Genomic DNA, 15,215 nt, shown 5'->3' on the forward strand with positions numbered 1-15,215 from the left:
TAGCGCTGGTAGTACCTTCCCCCCTGGGTAGAGCAGAGAAGCTGTATGTGTAGACAAGGTGTTTCATTTCTAACACTGCTGCCAGGATTAGTCTGCAAACCTGCTGTGCAAATATTGTACGGGACAGAAGCACTATGCACGAAAATAAATTCCCAACTGCATAGAATCTCTCTCTTCCTTAGTCATACACTTTGTTGTTAGACTTGCGGTAGAGTTTCAGCAATACAATTACACACTGTAGATTCCTTCAGAGACATCAAGGGCAGAAACTGAGCTCAAGTGTGAAATTCCTTCTTTCCCCACAAAGGAGGAGGCTATCAGCAAACTGAAACTGTATTGTTTGCACTGAAAGCACCTGTTTCCACCTCCTAAATCAGGGGAATAAGGAACAGAGCTCGCTGGGACCGACGACCATACAAGCCAGGCCATCCTGCTTCTCCCATAGCAGTCAGGGTAAATGGGATGGTGTGTGTGTGTGTGTGTGTGTGTGTGTGTGTGTGTGTGTGTGTGTGTGTGTGTGTGTGTGTGTGTGTGTGTGTGTGTGTGTGTGTGTGTGTGTGTGTGTGTGTGTGTGTGTGTGTGTGTGTGTGTGTGTGTGTGTGTGTGTGTGTGTGTAAATGTGTGCAGAAGGCTTTAGTACACACCTGTCTTGGTGTTCCCTCCCTTGTATGTGATTCGCCTGATGGCGTCGAGCAGCGTTTCCTTGTTGGCGTATGAGTTCAGCTTGAACTCAGTCCTGGCATCATCACTGAACTGTGCTATAGCAACCTGTCAGTAAGAGGGAGAGAGAGAAAGGGGGAGAGAGAGAGAGGGAGAAAAAGAGAGAAAGAGAGGGAAAGAGAGAGAGAGAGAGAGAGAGAGAGAGAGAGAGAGAGAGAGAGAGAGAGAGAGAGAGAGAGAGGGGAGAGAGAGGGGAGAGAGAGAGAAGAGAGAGAAAGAAATAAAGAGAGAGAGAGGGAGAGAGAGAGAGTGAGAAAAGGAGAGAGAGAGAGGGAGTTGTAAAAGCTTTCATCACACCCAGAGATAATTCTAACAGTGTTTTTGGCTTGAGGGGGGTTTAGGGGTTGTTTATAATTTGGAATGTTGAACATGAATCTGTTCTAAAAAATGTAGAAAATAACTTTACAGAAAATAACTTTACAGAAAATAACTTTACAGAACAAAAAATATAAACGCAACATGCAACAATTTCAAAGAGTTTGAGTTTCAGTTCATATGAGGAAATCAGTCAACTGAAATAAATTCATTAGGCCTTAATCTATGGACTTCATATGACCGGGTCACAGATACCATAAAACTATGGGCCTCACAATTGTCCTCAGGAGGTCGTCGCGGTATCTCTGGTCATTCAAACAGCCATCGATAAAATGCAATTGTGTTTGTTGTCCGTAGCTTATGCCTGGCCATACCATTAACCCCACCATCACCATGGGGCACTCTGTTCACAACGTAGACATCAGCAAACCACTCGACCACACGACGCCATACAACGTGGTCTGCGGTTGTGAGGCCGGTTGGATGTACTGCCAAATTCTATAAAATGACATTGGAGGCGGTTTATGGTAGGAAATTAACATTCAATTCTCTGGCAACAGCTCTGGTAGACATTCCTGCAGTCAGCGTGCCAATTGCACGCTCCTTCAAAACTTGAGACATCTGTGGCATTGTCTTGTGTGACAACAATTCACATTTTCGAGTGGCCTTTTATTGTCCCCAGCACAAGGTGCACCTGTGTAATGTTTGTGCTGTCTAATAATCAGCTTCTTGATATGCCACAACTGTCAGGTGGATTGATTATCTTGGCAAAGGTGAAACGCTCACTAACAGTGATGTAAACACATTTGTTCACAACATTTTAGAGAAATAAGCTTTTTGTGCGTATGGAAAATGTCTGGGATCTTTTATTTCAGCTCATGAACCATGGGACCAACACTTTACATGTTGTGTTTATATTTTGGTTCAGTGTAAGTTATACTTATAGAACTTATAGTCGCATACTGAATGCACGCTTTCAATGGCATCTTAGCAACTATTTTGCAACATCTTTGGAACAGATGTCTCTGTTACTCACTCTCCTTATGTCCCCTCAGGAATCTATCCCTGTCCCTCCTCTTCCCTTCTCACTCTCCTTATGTCTCCTCAGGAATCTATCCATGTCCCTCTTCCCTCAATGTCTCGCTTCCCTTCTCACTCTCCTTATGTCTCCTCAGGAATCTATCCCTGTCCCTCCTCTTCCCTTCTCACTCTCCTTATGTCCCCTCAGGAATCTATCCCTGTCCCTCCTCTTCCCTCAATGTCTCGCTTCCCTTCTCACTGTCCTTATGTCCCCTCAGGAATCTATCCCTGTCCCTCCTCTTCCCTTCTCACTCTCCTTATGTCTCCTCAGGAATCTATCCATGTCCCTCCTCTTCCCTCAATGTCTCGCTTCCCTTCTCACTCTCCTTATGTCTCCTCAGGAATCTATCCCTGTCCCTCCTCTTCCCTTCTCACTCTCCTTATGTCCCCTCAGGAATCTATCCCTGTCCCTCCTCTTCCCTTCTCACTCTCCTTATGTCTCCTCAGGAATCTATCCCTGTCCCTCCTCTTCCCTTCTCACTCTCCTTATGTCTCCTCAGGAATCTATCCCTGTCCTTCCTCTTCCCTCAATGTCTCGCTTCCCTTCTCACTCTCCTTATGTCCCCTCAAGAATCTATCCCTGTCCCTCCTCTTTCCTTCTCACTCTCCTTATGTCCCCTCAGGAATCTGTCTCTGTCCCTCCTCTTCCCTTCTCACTCTCCTTATGTCCCCTCAGGAATCTATCCCTGTCCTTCCTCTTCCCTCAATGTCTCGCTTCCCTTCTCACTCTCCTTATGTCCCCTCAGGAATCTATCCCTGTCCCTCCTCTTCCCTTCTCACTCTCCTTATGTCCCCTCAGGAATCTATCCCTGTCCCTCCTCTTCCCTCAATGTCTCGCTTCCCTTCTCACTCTCCTTATGTCCCCTCAGGAATCTATCCCTGTCCCTCCTCTTCCCTTCTCACTCTCCTTATGTCCCCTCAGGAATCTATCCCTGTCCCTCCTCTTCCCTCAATGTCTCGCTTCCCTTCTCACTGTCCTTATGTCCCCTCAGGAATCTATCCCTGTCCCTCCTCTTCCCTTCTCACTCTCCTTATGTCCCCTCAGGAATCTATCCCTGTCCCTCCTCTTCCCTCAATGTCTCGCTTCCCTTCTCACTGTCCTTATGTCCCCTCAGGAATCTATCCCTGTCCCTCCTCTTCCCTTCTCACTCTCCTTATGTCCCCTCGGGAATCTATCCCTGTCCTTCCTCTTCCCTCAATGTCTCGCTTCCCTTCTCACTCTCCTTATGTCCCCTCAGGAATCTATCCCTGTCCCTCCTCTTCCCTTCTCACTCTCCTTATGTCCCCTCAGGAATCTATCCCTGTCCCTCCTCTTCCCTTCTCACTCTCCTTATGTCTCCTCAGGAATCTATCCCTGTCCCTCCTCTTCCCTCAATGTCTCGCTTCCCTTCTCACTCTCCTTATGTCCCCTCAGGAATCTATCCCTGTCCCTCCTATTCCCTTCTCACTCTCCTTATGTCCCATCAGGAATCTATCCCTGTCCCTCCTCTTCCCTTCTCACTCTCCTTATGTCCCCTCAGGAATCTATCCCTGTCCCTCCTCTTCCCTCAATGTCCCGCTTCCCTTCTCACTGTCCTTATGTCTCCTCAGGAATCTATCCCTGTCCCTCCTCTTCCCTCAATGTCCCGCTTCCCTTCTCACTGTCCTTTTATCTCCTCAGGAATCTATCCCTGTCCCTCCTCTTCCCTTCTCACTCTCCTTATGTCTCCTCAGGAATCTATCCCTGTCCCTCCTCTTCCCTCAATGTCTCACTTCCCTTCTCACTCTCCTTATGTCCCCTCAGGAATCTATCCCTGTCCCTCCTCTTCCCTCAATGTCTCGCTTCCCTTCTCACAATCCTTATGTCTGTTTTTCTATTTGTCTGTCTGAGAGCCTAACTACTGTAGCCAGGACCCTCTGCACCTCAGCTCAGATTCCTCCATTACCCATCAGCCCCTAATACAGTAGTAAGGGGATACGGAGGGCTTTAGTAATGCTGCCTTGTGTCAATAACCTACCAGTTCCTCAGTAATGGGCTGTGAACGGTCTGAAAGAGAAGGCTTGATGAAGATCTATGGGCCTCTGTTTATAATGTCTAGACACCAGTCTATTCCAACATAATGGTCTCTCCCTTGAGACCTGGTTTAGATGTGGGTCTGTTTATAATGTCTAGTCACCAGTCTATTCCAATATAATGGTCTCTCCCTTGAGACCTGGTTTAGATTTGGCTCTGTTTAGTGATGTTAGCACAGGCTTTATCTAAACCTAACCTCACCCTGACCTGTGACCCTAACCTCACTCTAACCTGTGACCCTAACCTCACCCGTACCTGTGACCCTAACCTCACCCTGACCTGTGAACCTAACCTCACCCTAACCTGTGACCCTAACCTCACTCTAACTTGTGACCTTAACCTCACCCTAACCTGTGACGCTAAACTCACCCTGACCTGTGACCCTAACCTCACCCTGGCCTGTGGCCCTAACCTCACCCTGACCTGTGGCCCTAACCTCACCCTGACCTGTGGCCCTAACCTCACCCTAACCTGTGACCCTAACCTCACTCTGACCTGTGGCCCTAACCTCACCCTGACCTGTGACCCTAACCTCACCCTGACCTTTGACCCTAACCTCACCCTGACCTTTGACCCTAACCTCACCCTGACCTTTGACCCTAACCTCACTCTAACCTGTGACCCTAACCTAACCCTGGCCTGTGACCCTAACCTCACTCTAACCTGTGACCCTAACCTCACCCTAACCTGTGACCCTAACCTCACTCTAACCTGTGACCCTAACCTCACCCTAACCTGTGACCCTAACCTCACCCTAACCTGTGACCCTAACCTCACTCTAACATGTGACCCTAACCTCACCCTAACCTGTGACCCTAACCTCACCCTGACCTCTGACCCTAACCTCACCCTAACCTGTGACCCTAACCTCACCCTGACCTCTGACCCTAACCTCACCCTAACCTGTGACCCTAACCTCACCCTGACCTGTGACCCTAACCTCACTCTAACCTGTGTGTACTGGACTAGACCAGCCACTCATAGGACATGTTGCTTTCTCAAACATCAGTGGCTGAGATGGATGAGATCAGGTTACTGTAAGACAATGTTCCCCTTCAACAGCATTGGGTTATATTTACTTTATTCATTATTTCCGTGAGATATTGGCTGAATGCATAACTCTATAATATGGAGGTGTTGTCATTGGTCTGACCTGTGTGCCGTCAGGACCAATCAGATCCAGAGCTCCCATCGTACTGTACAGGAAGCGGATAATCTTCTGGAAGTTGTCGTCTCCGATGCTCCAAGACCCGTCCACCAAGAAGACCAGGTCAGCTTTGGCTGCCTTACAGACTGGGGGGAGGCAGGCAGGCAGGGAGGGAGGGAGGCAGGGAGGGAGGCAGGCAGGCAGGCAGGCAGGCAGGCAGGCAGGCAGGCAGGCAGGCGAGAGGCAGGGAGGGAGAGAGGCAGGGAGGGAGAGAGGCAGGGAGGGAAGGAGGCAGGGAGGGAAGGAGGCAGGGAGGGAGGGAGACAGGGAGGGAAGGAGGCAGGGAAGGAAGGAGGCAGGGAGGGAAGGAGGCAGGGAGGGAGAGAGGCAGGGAGGGAAGGAAGAAATTAGATATGGAACTAGGTTAGAGAGGAATTCCAAACACAGAGACAGAAGCCTCAACCCTTCATTCTCATTACAACAGGCCAGCTGGTAAGCCTTATATTGTCAGTCTCATTACAACAGGCCAGCTGGTAAGCCTCATATTGTCAGTCTCATTACAACAGGCCAGCTGGTAAGCCTCATATTGTCAGTCTCATTACAACAGGCCAGCTGGTAAGCCTCATATTGTCAGTCTCATTACAATAGGCCAGCTGGTAAGCCTCATATTGTCAGCCTCATTACAACAGGCCAGCTGGTAAGCCTCATATTGTCAGCCTCATTACAACAGGCCAGCTGGTAAGCTACATATCTTCAGCCTCATTACAACAGGCCAGCTGGTAAGCCTCAACCCTTCAGTCTCATTACAACAGGCCAGCTGGTAAGCCTCATATCTTCAGTCTCATTACAACAGGCCAGCTGGTAAGCCTCAACCCTTCAGTCTCATTACAACAGGCCAGCTGGTAAGCCTTGTATTTTCAGTCTCATTACAACAGGCCAGCTGGTAAGCCTCATATCTTCAGCCTCATTACAACAGGCCAGCTGGTAAGCCTCATATCTTCAGTCTCATTACAACAGGCCAGCTGGTAAGCCTCATATCTTCAGTCTCATTACAACAGGCCAGCTGGTAAGCCTCATATCTTCAGCCTCATTACAACAGGCCAGCTGGTAAGCCTCATATCTTCAGTCTCATTACAACAGGCCAGCTGGTAAGCCTCATATCTTCAGTCTCATTACAACAGGCCAGCTGGTAAGCCTTGTATCTTCAGTCTCATTACAACAGGCCAGCTGGTAAGCCTCATATCTTCAGCCTCATTACAACAGGCCAGCTGGTAAGCCTCATATCTTCAGTCTCATTATAACAGGCCAGTTGTTGGAGAGTGGGGATGACTATCTAACTATCTGTCTCCTCCAGAAGCGTTATCTACTTCCTACTACACAGAGACAGATAAGATCTTCCTTCGTGCTAATTAAAGGTCCAGGGCAGCCATCTTTATCTCAATATATCTGTCTGAGTGGGGAGAGGAAAACTGAAAACTACAGTAGCTGTTATTGGCAGAGAGGTTTGGAACACTCTTTCTCATTGGTCTATTAACGATGTCACCAGGCAGGCCAAAACTCCATCCCACCAAAACAGACTGTCTGTTCAAACAGCTCTTACACTAAACATGGCTTTATCATCATTTTCACAATTTCACAGTATTGTTCCAACCTCATAGAATGGAAATATATATAACAAACTGGAAAATCACATTTTTGACTGCGCTGTGCCTTTAATATTCAGTTACTGTATTCTCCAGTCATATACAGACTTCAATCAAACTGGGAGCAGATTGGTCTCTCAGAATGTGAGGAACGACTAGAGCTGGCCGGTCTCTCAGAATGTGAGGAACGCCTAGAGCTGGCCGGTCTCTCAGAATGTGAGGAACAGCTAGAGCTGGCAGGTCTCTCAGAATGTAAGGAACGGCTAGAGTTGGCCGGTCTCTCAGAATGTGAGGAACAGCTAGAGCTGGCCGGTCTCTCAGAATGTAAGGAACGGCTAGAGTTGGCCGGTCTCTCAGAATGTGAGGAACAGCTAGAGCTGGCCGGTCTCTCAGAATGTAAGGAACGGCTAGAGCTGGCCGGTCTCTCAGAATGTAAGGAACGGCTAGAGCTGGCCGGTCTCTCAGAATGTAAGGAACGGCTAGAGTTGGCCGGTCTCTCAGAATGTAAGGAACGGCTAGAGTTGGCCGGTCTCTCAGAATGTAAGGAACAGCTAGAGCTGGCCGGTCTCTCAGAATGTAAGGAACGGCTAGAGCTGGCCGGTCTCTCAGAATGTAAGGAACGGCTAGAGTTGGCCGGTCTCTCAGAATGTGAGGAACAGCTAGAGCTGGCCGGTCTCTCAGAATGTGAGGAACGACTAGAGCTGGCCGGTCTCTCAGAATATGAGGAACGGCTAGAGCTGGCCAGTCTCTCAGAATGTGAGGAACGGTTAGAGCTGGCCCGTCTCTCAGAATGTGAGGAACGACTAGAGCTGGCCGGTATCTCAGAATGTGAGGAACGGCTAGAGCTGGTCGGTATCTCAGAATGTGAGGAACGACTAGAGCTGGCCGGTCTCTCAGAATGTGAGGAACGGCTAGAGCTGGTCGGTCTCTCAGAATGTGAGGAACGGCTACAGCTGGCCGGTCTCTCAGAATGTGAGGAACGACTAGGGCTGGCCGGTCTCTCAGAATGTGAGGAACGACTAGGGCTGGCCGGTCTCTCAGAATGTGAGGAACGACTAGAGCTGGCCGGTCTCTCAGAATGTGAGGAACGACTAGAGCTGGCCGGTCTCTCAGAATGTGAGGAACGGCTAGAGCTGGCCGGTCTCTCAGAATGTAAGGAACGGCTAGAGCTGGCCCGTCTCTCAGAATGTGAGGAATGACTAGAGCTGGCCGGTCTCTCAGAATGTGAGGAACGACTAGAGCTGGCAGGTCTCTCAGAATGTGAGGAACGGCTAGAGCTGGCCGGTCTCTCAGACAGTAAGCTGACTGTGATTTAGCCCGTTCTCCAACGCTAGGAAGAAGTATAGCTTGCCGTTCCTTGGCACAAGAAGGACCATAGCTTGTCGGTGCCTGGTACAAAGAGGGTTGAGAAACACTGGGCTACACTTTAAGGAACAAAGATAGGTCCTTTTTTCTAAGAGTGTAGAGGAATGGCAAGAGAAATGTCTGGCCTGTTTGATCTTTGTTTAAACAAGCCAGAGAGTTAGAATTATAACAAATTGACTGGTACAAACCTCTAGAGGTGGGACAAATGTGTTAAGTCTGAAGTGCTTAGAATTATAGCAGAGTTCTTAGAATGTTGGGAGAGTTCTTAAGGGAAGGTTGTTATGGCAGGGTTCTAATCAAACCAGACAGGAAGTATCGACAGGATGGGAGGAAGGCTTGATACACAGCCAGGCAGCAGTGCACCATGGGGGGATAGAAGTGTGCAAGGCTCTTTCTCAATTTGTCTTTCATCGATTTAATCGATTCCTCCCACGCTCTATCCTCGCCTCATTCACAAAACGCATTGGAGAAGATCCAAGGTCCCGCCCATCGAACCTTCTCCTCCAATGCGATTGAGAAGAAGTTGAGTACTTGTGACTTCTACTATTATTAGGAGCTAGAGATAATATCCAAAATGCAATATTCAACTAATCCCCGCTGTAAAAACGACCTTGAGGACTTTGCTGAGAATACATTGATAAAAGCCCGAAGATGTTTTCAGTCTATTACGGTGCTGTAAAAACCACCTTCTTATTTCTCATTTAATTCAACCTGTGAAGAACTTAATACTTATCACAAATTTGATGATTGCAGTTCACCTATAAATGGACCAGGACGTGAACCCTCAGGGGGCCGTCTGCCTATGGTATTTGGTAGTGTGTATATGAACCCTCAGGGGGCTGTCTGCCTATGGTATTTGGTAGCGTGTATATGTGTTCATATAGAAGGTCAGTAGAGGAGGAAGCAAAGCCTCAGCTAATGTAATAAGTAATGCATGCAGATGCTGTGTAAATATGCACAGACTGGAGCTGCTGCTTGTCTGAGCCGCACTGCAAATGTTTGATAAGATACTGGATAATCCCCAAGAAAGAAGACTTAAAAAGTTGATAAGATACTGGATACCCCTCAAGAAAGAAGACTTAAAAAGTTGATAAGATACTGGATACCCCTCAAGAAAGAAGACTTAAAAAGTTGATAAGATACTGGATACCCCTCAAGAAAGAAGACTTAAAAAATGTATAAGATACTGGATACCCCTCAAGAAAGAAAACTTAAAAAGTTGATAAGATACTGGATACCCCTCAAGAAAGAAGACTTAAAAAGTTGATAAGATACTGGATACCCCTCAAGAAAGAAGACTTAAAAAGTTGTATTTACCTCCAAAAACTCTTCCTCAGCTGAATAAATACCACTAATACCGGTACTTCTTTGGAGATTGTATAATGTGGTTTATTTGGTATAAAAGCGAGATACATTTTTATTTATCTGTGGTACCTCACTGTGCTGAAGTAAAGGTGAACTGTCATCAGAGATGTAGTGAGGGTTTGAGAAAGGTCACACTATGGTGGGGACAGCAGGGGAGAGGAAGGTGTGTGTGTGTGTGTGTGTGTGTGTGTGTGTGTGTGTGTGTGTGTGTGTGTGTGTGTGTGTGTGTGTTGCGGACACACAGTGGCAGTTCTTCTCTCTTACCTTCCTTGGCGGGCGGTATGGTCGGTAGGGGGGGTGACGTGGGGGGTGGTGTCGGTGGCTGGGTGGGGGCGGGGACTAGAAAACACAGAGAGACAAGCACATAAATCATCACGGTGCATCCATCATACCTCTCTATCCACACACACACACCTACAGTGGGGCAAAAAAGTATTTGGTCAGCCACCAATTGTGCAAGTTCTCCCACTTAAAAAGATGAGAGAGGCCTGTAATTTTCATCATAGGTACACTTCAACTATGACAGACGAAATGAGGAAAAAAAATCCAGAAAATCACATTGTAGGATTTTTAATGAATTTATTTGCAAATTATGGTGGAAAATAAGTATTTGGTCACCTACAAACAAGCAAGATTTCTGGCTCTCACAGACCTGTAACTTCTTCTTTAAGAGGCTCCTCTGTCCTCCACTCGTTACCTGTATTAATGGCACCTGTTTGAACTTGTTATCAACTTGTTTTTTGCCCCACTGTACCGGTATCCACCTACCTCTCCCATGCTGTCCCCAAACAATGCCTCTCTTTTGGATAAGCCAGGGAGGTTTTTCTGTGGTGAGTGATAGCAGCAGTAGCAGCAGCAGCAGCAGTGTAACCTCCTCCTGGGGGGAGAGCAGCTATCTGTATCCCTGGCAGTGAGTGAGCATCTCCTGTCCCCTAAACAGACCAGTTCTCCCCACCTCATTGCCTTGCCAATGGCCTGCATCATTAGCCTACTATTGTTGCTTCTAAGGGACAGTCGTGCTGTGAGGGACTGACGCCATGTCCTAAATGACACCCTATCCCCGTTGTAAACGTAGGGAACAGGCTACCGTTTGGGATGTGCCCTAAAGGGAGGTGAAATGAGTTGTGGCTGGTGCTCAGCCACACAGGCAGAGAGCAGCTCTGGGGGGAAGGTTTCATTTACCAGACAAAAGGAGAGAAAGCATGCTTTGTCTTCACTGAGCTGAGCTGATCTACAGGCCAGTCAGTCGTAAGCCACAACAGCCATTAAAGGTAATGGGATCAAGGCTGTTATCTGGAGGGGGGGGGGGCTTTTGCATGGCCTGGAGCAACACTGGAATGATCGGTTCTATGGTTTCCCACTGCTTTCAGCCTCACATCGTTGACTCTGCTGTTTCAATGTGTAACATACAGTATGACAGGTCATCTTAATTTCTACTGCCAATACATCCAATCCAATGTTCATAGCTGGTCATTCTGTTCTACTCCCATAAGAGAGATTTTGAGTGAAGTTGACACATACGTGTTGTGTTCGTGATGAGAGTGTTGAGGTCAGTTGGTACCTACGTGTTGTAGTGATGGTGGTGACGGCGGGCCCCTCCATGTCCTGTAGCTGGGTGGAAACGCTGATCTTATACTGGCTGTTAGGGGTCAGATCATAGAAACACTGTCTAGACGCAGAGCCTCCAACACTCACTTCCTGTTTCTGGCCATCTGGAGAGACAACAACAATCAACAACAACAATTAAAAATCAACCTTCACAATCAGAGATGCAACATACTGTTAAATACAGATATGAAGATAATTTATAGAGCACAACATGGTCCTACCAGACTGATTCCTTAGTCTACATGTCAGAGAGGCATGTCTCTTCTTTTAATACATTTCTATCTGAACGTACCACAACCTACTGAACACAACCGTTCAAATAGACTTCTCTGGTAGAACAGAGTTCTATGGAAGAACAGAGTTCTATGGAAGAACAGAGTTCTATGGAAGAACAAGTTCTATGGAAGAACAGAGTTCTATGGAAGAACAGTGTTCTATGGAAGAACAGTGTTCTATGGAAGAACAGAGTTCTATGGAATAACAGAGTTCTATGGAATAACAGAGTTATATGGAAGAACAAGTTCTATGGAAGAACAGAGATCTATGGAAGAACAGTGATCTATGGAAGAACAGTGTTCTATGGAAGAACAGAGATCTATGGAAGAACAGAGATCTCTGGAAGAACAGAGTTCTCTGGTAGAACAGTGTTCTATGGAAGAACAGAGATCTATGGAAGAACAGTGTTCTATGGAAGAACAGAGATCTATGGAAGAACAGAGTTCTCTGGTAGAACAGTGTTCTATGGAAGAACAGAGATCTATGGAAGAACAGTGTTCTATGGAAGAACAGAGATCTATGGAAGAACAGAGATCTATGGAAGAACAGAGTTCTATGGAAGAACAGAGATCTATGGAAGAACAGAGATCTATGGAAGAACAGAGTTCTCTGGTAGAACAGTGTTCTATGGAAGAACAGAGTTCTATGGAAGAACAGAGTTCTCTGGTAGAACAGTGTGGGCCTCTAATGTTAGCATCTTTGAAGCCAAAGACAGAGTGAACTGGCACACAAGAGACTAATGGTGTCCATTCATCAACTTCATTATTGCAATTATTTTCCAAAGGTGTCTTCTTGCCATTGTAAATGTAATGGAGACTCTGCCACATCGAATGAAACCTCTTTTTGAAAAACACACACACACACACACACACACACACACACACACACACACACACACACACACACACACACACACACACACACCATTCCTGTGTATTTAACATGATCTGTGGCTCCTGCAGTCAGGTATCCTGGGCCACTGATCTGTACGTGACCCAGTCAGTCAGAATCAGAACAGAGGACAATAGAACTAAAGGTTCTGGAACTCTGCCTTCTAGATGTTCTCTAGCTGCTCCTGCATTCTACATTCTAATTCCTCAAATCTCTCCTTCCAGGGATTTCCTTCCTCTGTGTCTGTCTGTCTGGCAGGGACAGAGGCAGTACTTTATCTGCAGCTCAAATGGTACCCTATTCCCTACAGAGTGCACTACTTTAGATCAGAGCCCTATGAGCCCTGGTCTCAGCTAGCCGGAGCTGAATGACAAAAAGGATGCACAGATTTGTATTTTCTTTCATTTCGAAAATAAATGCTAAAACAGGAAGAATTAAAAAATATATATAATAATTTATTTTATAATAATAATAATATAATTTTTTTTATATATAAGAATTGTGTTATATTGGAAACAAATCAGGGATAATGTGTCTCTGCATCCCAATTACAGAAGGAGATTTACGAGGATTCTCCTTCACAGTCGAGATGATTTCACGTAATAATGTCCAGGAATAAGGACCACAGAAACACTCATCCAATAATGGGATTAACCAAATATGTACCAGAGTCGTATGACTGCTGATTCCTGAGCTAAACAACTGGATGGGATGTTTTCACTGAAAGACCCTTTTAAAACCCAGCTGTGTGGAAGATGATCAGACATATTGGCTAAAACATCAAAACGCCCTCCAACAAATACCACCCTCCCTATTATACACTAGGTCATTGATTTAACCAGTTATTTTTTGTTGTTGTCCAGTCACATATCTGGACAGAAAATAGAGATTTCCTCAATATTAACCAGTCGTCATGAAGTGTAAAACGGATCATTATTAGATATTTCTTAGCTGAATGTTACAAAGACTGAAGTCTTTAAATTACATTAATTGCTATTAGCTTACTACACTCCTTGTATACTTGAAATAGACTCCAGAGAGAATACGCGCACGCACGCACGCACGCACGCACGCACGCACGCACGCACGCACACGCACACGCACACGCACACGCACACGCACACGCACACGCACACACACACGCACACACACACACACACACACACACACACACACACACACAGTAGAACACAGGGTAGACAACATAATGGTTATTATGCCATGTTGTCACTAACCACACAGAGGTAAACACAACCTGCCATGTTGTCACTAACCACACAGAGGTAAACACAACCTGCCATGCTGTCACTAACCACACAGAGCTGAACCCAACCTGCCATGCTGTCACTAACCACACAGAGCTGAACACAACCTGCCATGCTGTCACTAACCACACAGAGCTGAACCCAACCTGCCATGCTGTCACTAACCACACAGAGCTGAACCCAACCTGCCATGCTGTCACTAACCACACAGAGATGTACACAACCTACCACGCTGTCACTAACCAAACAGCACATTACTACTGTATACCTTCCTAGCAGTCAATCAACTGTGCTCCTATAATATCAGTGAGCTATGAGATAACTAATTCCAGAGAGATCCAGACGGAGCACGTTAAGGCATACGGAAGGAATAGAGGCAGGGTCTGGTTTTAATATTGGAACAGATCTCAAATCTCCTGTGTTTAGAGAGATAAACGGAGAGAGAGAGAGAGGGGGGGGATAAAGACAAAGAGAGAGAAAGGAAGAGAGAGAGAGAGGGGGAGAGAGAGAAAGAGAGAGGGGGGAAGAGAGAGAAAGAGAGAGAGAGAGAGGGGGGAAGAGAGAGAGAGAAAGAGAGAGGGGGGGAGAGAGAGAGAAAGAGAGACAGACAGAGAGAGAGAGAGAGGGGGGGAGAGAGACAGAAAGAGGGCGGGGGGGTGAAGGGAGAAAGAGAAAGAGAGAGAAAGTAAGAGCTGAGGATTTGGTGGATTTGAAGATAAGCTCATGTGTGAGGTTTGGGGAGATGGAAATGGGCAATAAAAGAGAAAATATAGAAAGTTCTTTAAGTTTGATGCTAAGAAGTGACATAGCAACACTGTCAGAGGACGGGAGGATCATAACTACTCTAAGAAGTGACATAGCAACACTGTCAGAGCACGGGAAGAACACTACTCTAAGAAGTGACATAGCAACACTGTCAGAGCACGGGAAGAACATAACTACTCTAAGAAGTGACATACAGTGCCTTGCGAAAGTATTCGGCCCCCTTGAACTTTGCGACCTTTTGCCACATTTCAGGCTTCAAACATAAAGATATAAAACTGTATTTTTTTGTGAAGAATCAACAACAAGTGGGACACAATCATGAAGTGGAACGACATTTATTGGATATTTCAAACTTTTTTAACAAATCAAAAACTGAAAAATTGGGCGTGCAAAATTATTCAGCCCCCTTAAGTTAATACTTTGTAGCGCCACCTTTTGCTGCGATTACAGCTGTAAGTCGCTTGGGGTGTGTCTCTATCAGTTTTGCACATCGAGAGACTGAAATGTTTTCCCATTCCTCCTTGCAAAACAGCTCAGTCAACAACACACAGACATTCAGCTATAACATGAAGGAGAAGGCCTAGTCAACAACACACAGACATTCAGCTATAACATGAAGGAGAAGGTCTAGTCAAAAACACACAGACATTCAGCTATAACATGAAGGAGAAGGCCTAGTCAACAACACACACAGACATTCAGCTATAACATGAAGGAGAAGG

General features: G+C 46.4%; 1 protein-coding gene across 1 annotated transcript in view; it reads right to left on the reverse strand.

The window, feature by feature from the left end:
* LOC139394290 (collagen alpha-1(XIV) chain-like) overlaps positions 1-15,215 on the reverse strand; it is a 230,302-nt gene that overhangs the window by 99,925 nt on the left and 115,162 nt on the right. The window contains exons 24-27 of the mRNA XM_071142315.1: positions 11,254-11,400; positions 9,953-10,027; positions 5,322-5,461; positions 645-768 (exon numbers count right to left, since the gene is read on the reverse strand). Of these exons, the coding sequence (XP_070998416.1) occupies positions 645-768; positions 5,322-5,461; positions 9,953-10,027; positions 11,254-11,400 (486 nt within the window). The remainder of the gene's footprint in view (positions 1-644; positions 769-5,321; positions 5,462-9,952; positions 10,028-11,253; positions 11,401-15,215) is intronic.

The sequence above is a fragment of the Oncorhynchus clarkii genome, unplaced genomic scaffold (genome assembly GCF_045791955.1).
Source record: "Oncorhynchus clarkii lewisi isolate Uvic-CL-2024 unplaced genomic scaffold, UVic_Ocla_1.0 unplaced_contig_9597_pilon_pilon, whole genome shotgun sequence".
NCBI classification, from domain to species: domain Eukaryota; kingdom Metazoa; phylum Chordata; class Actinopteri; order Salmoniformes; family Salmonidae; genus Oncorhynchus; species Oncorhynchus clarkii.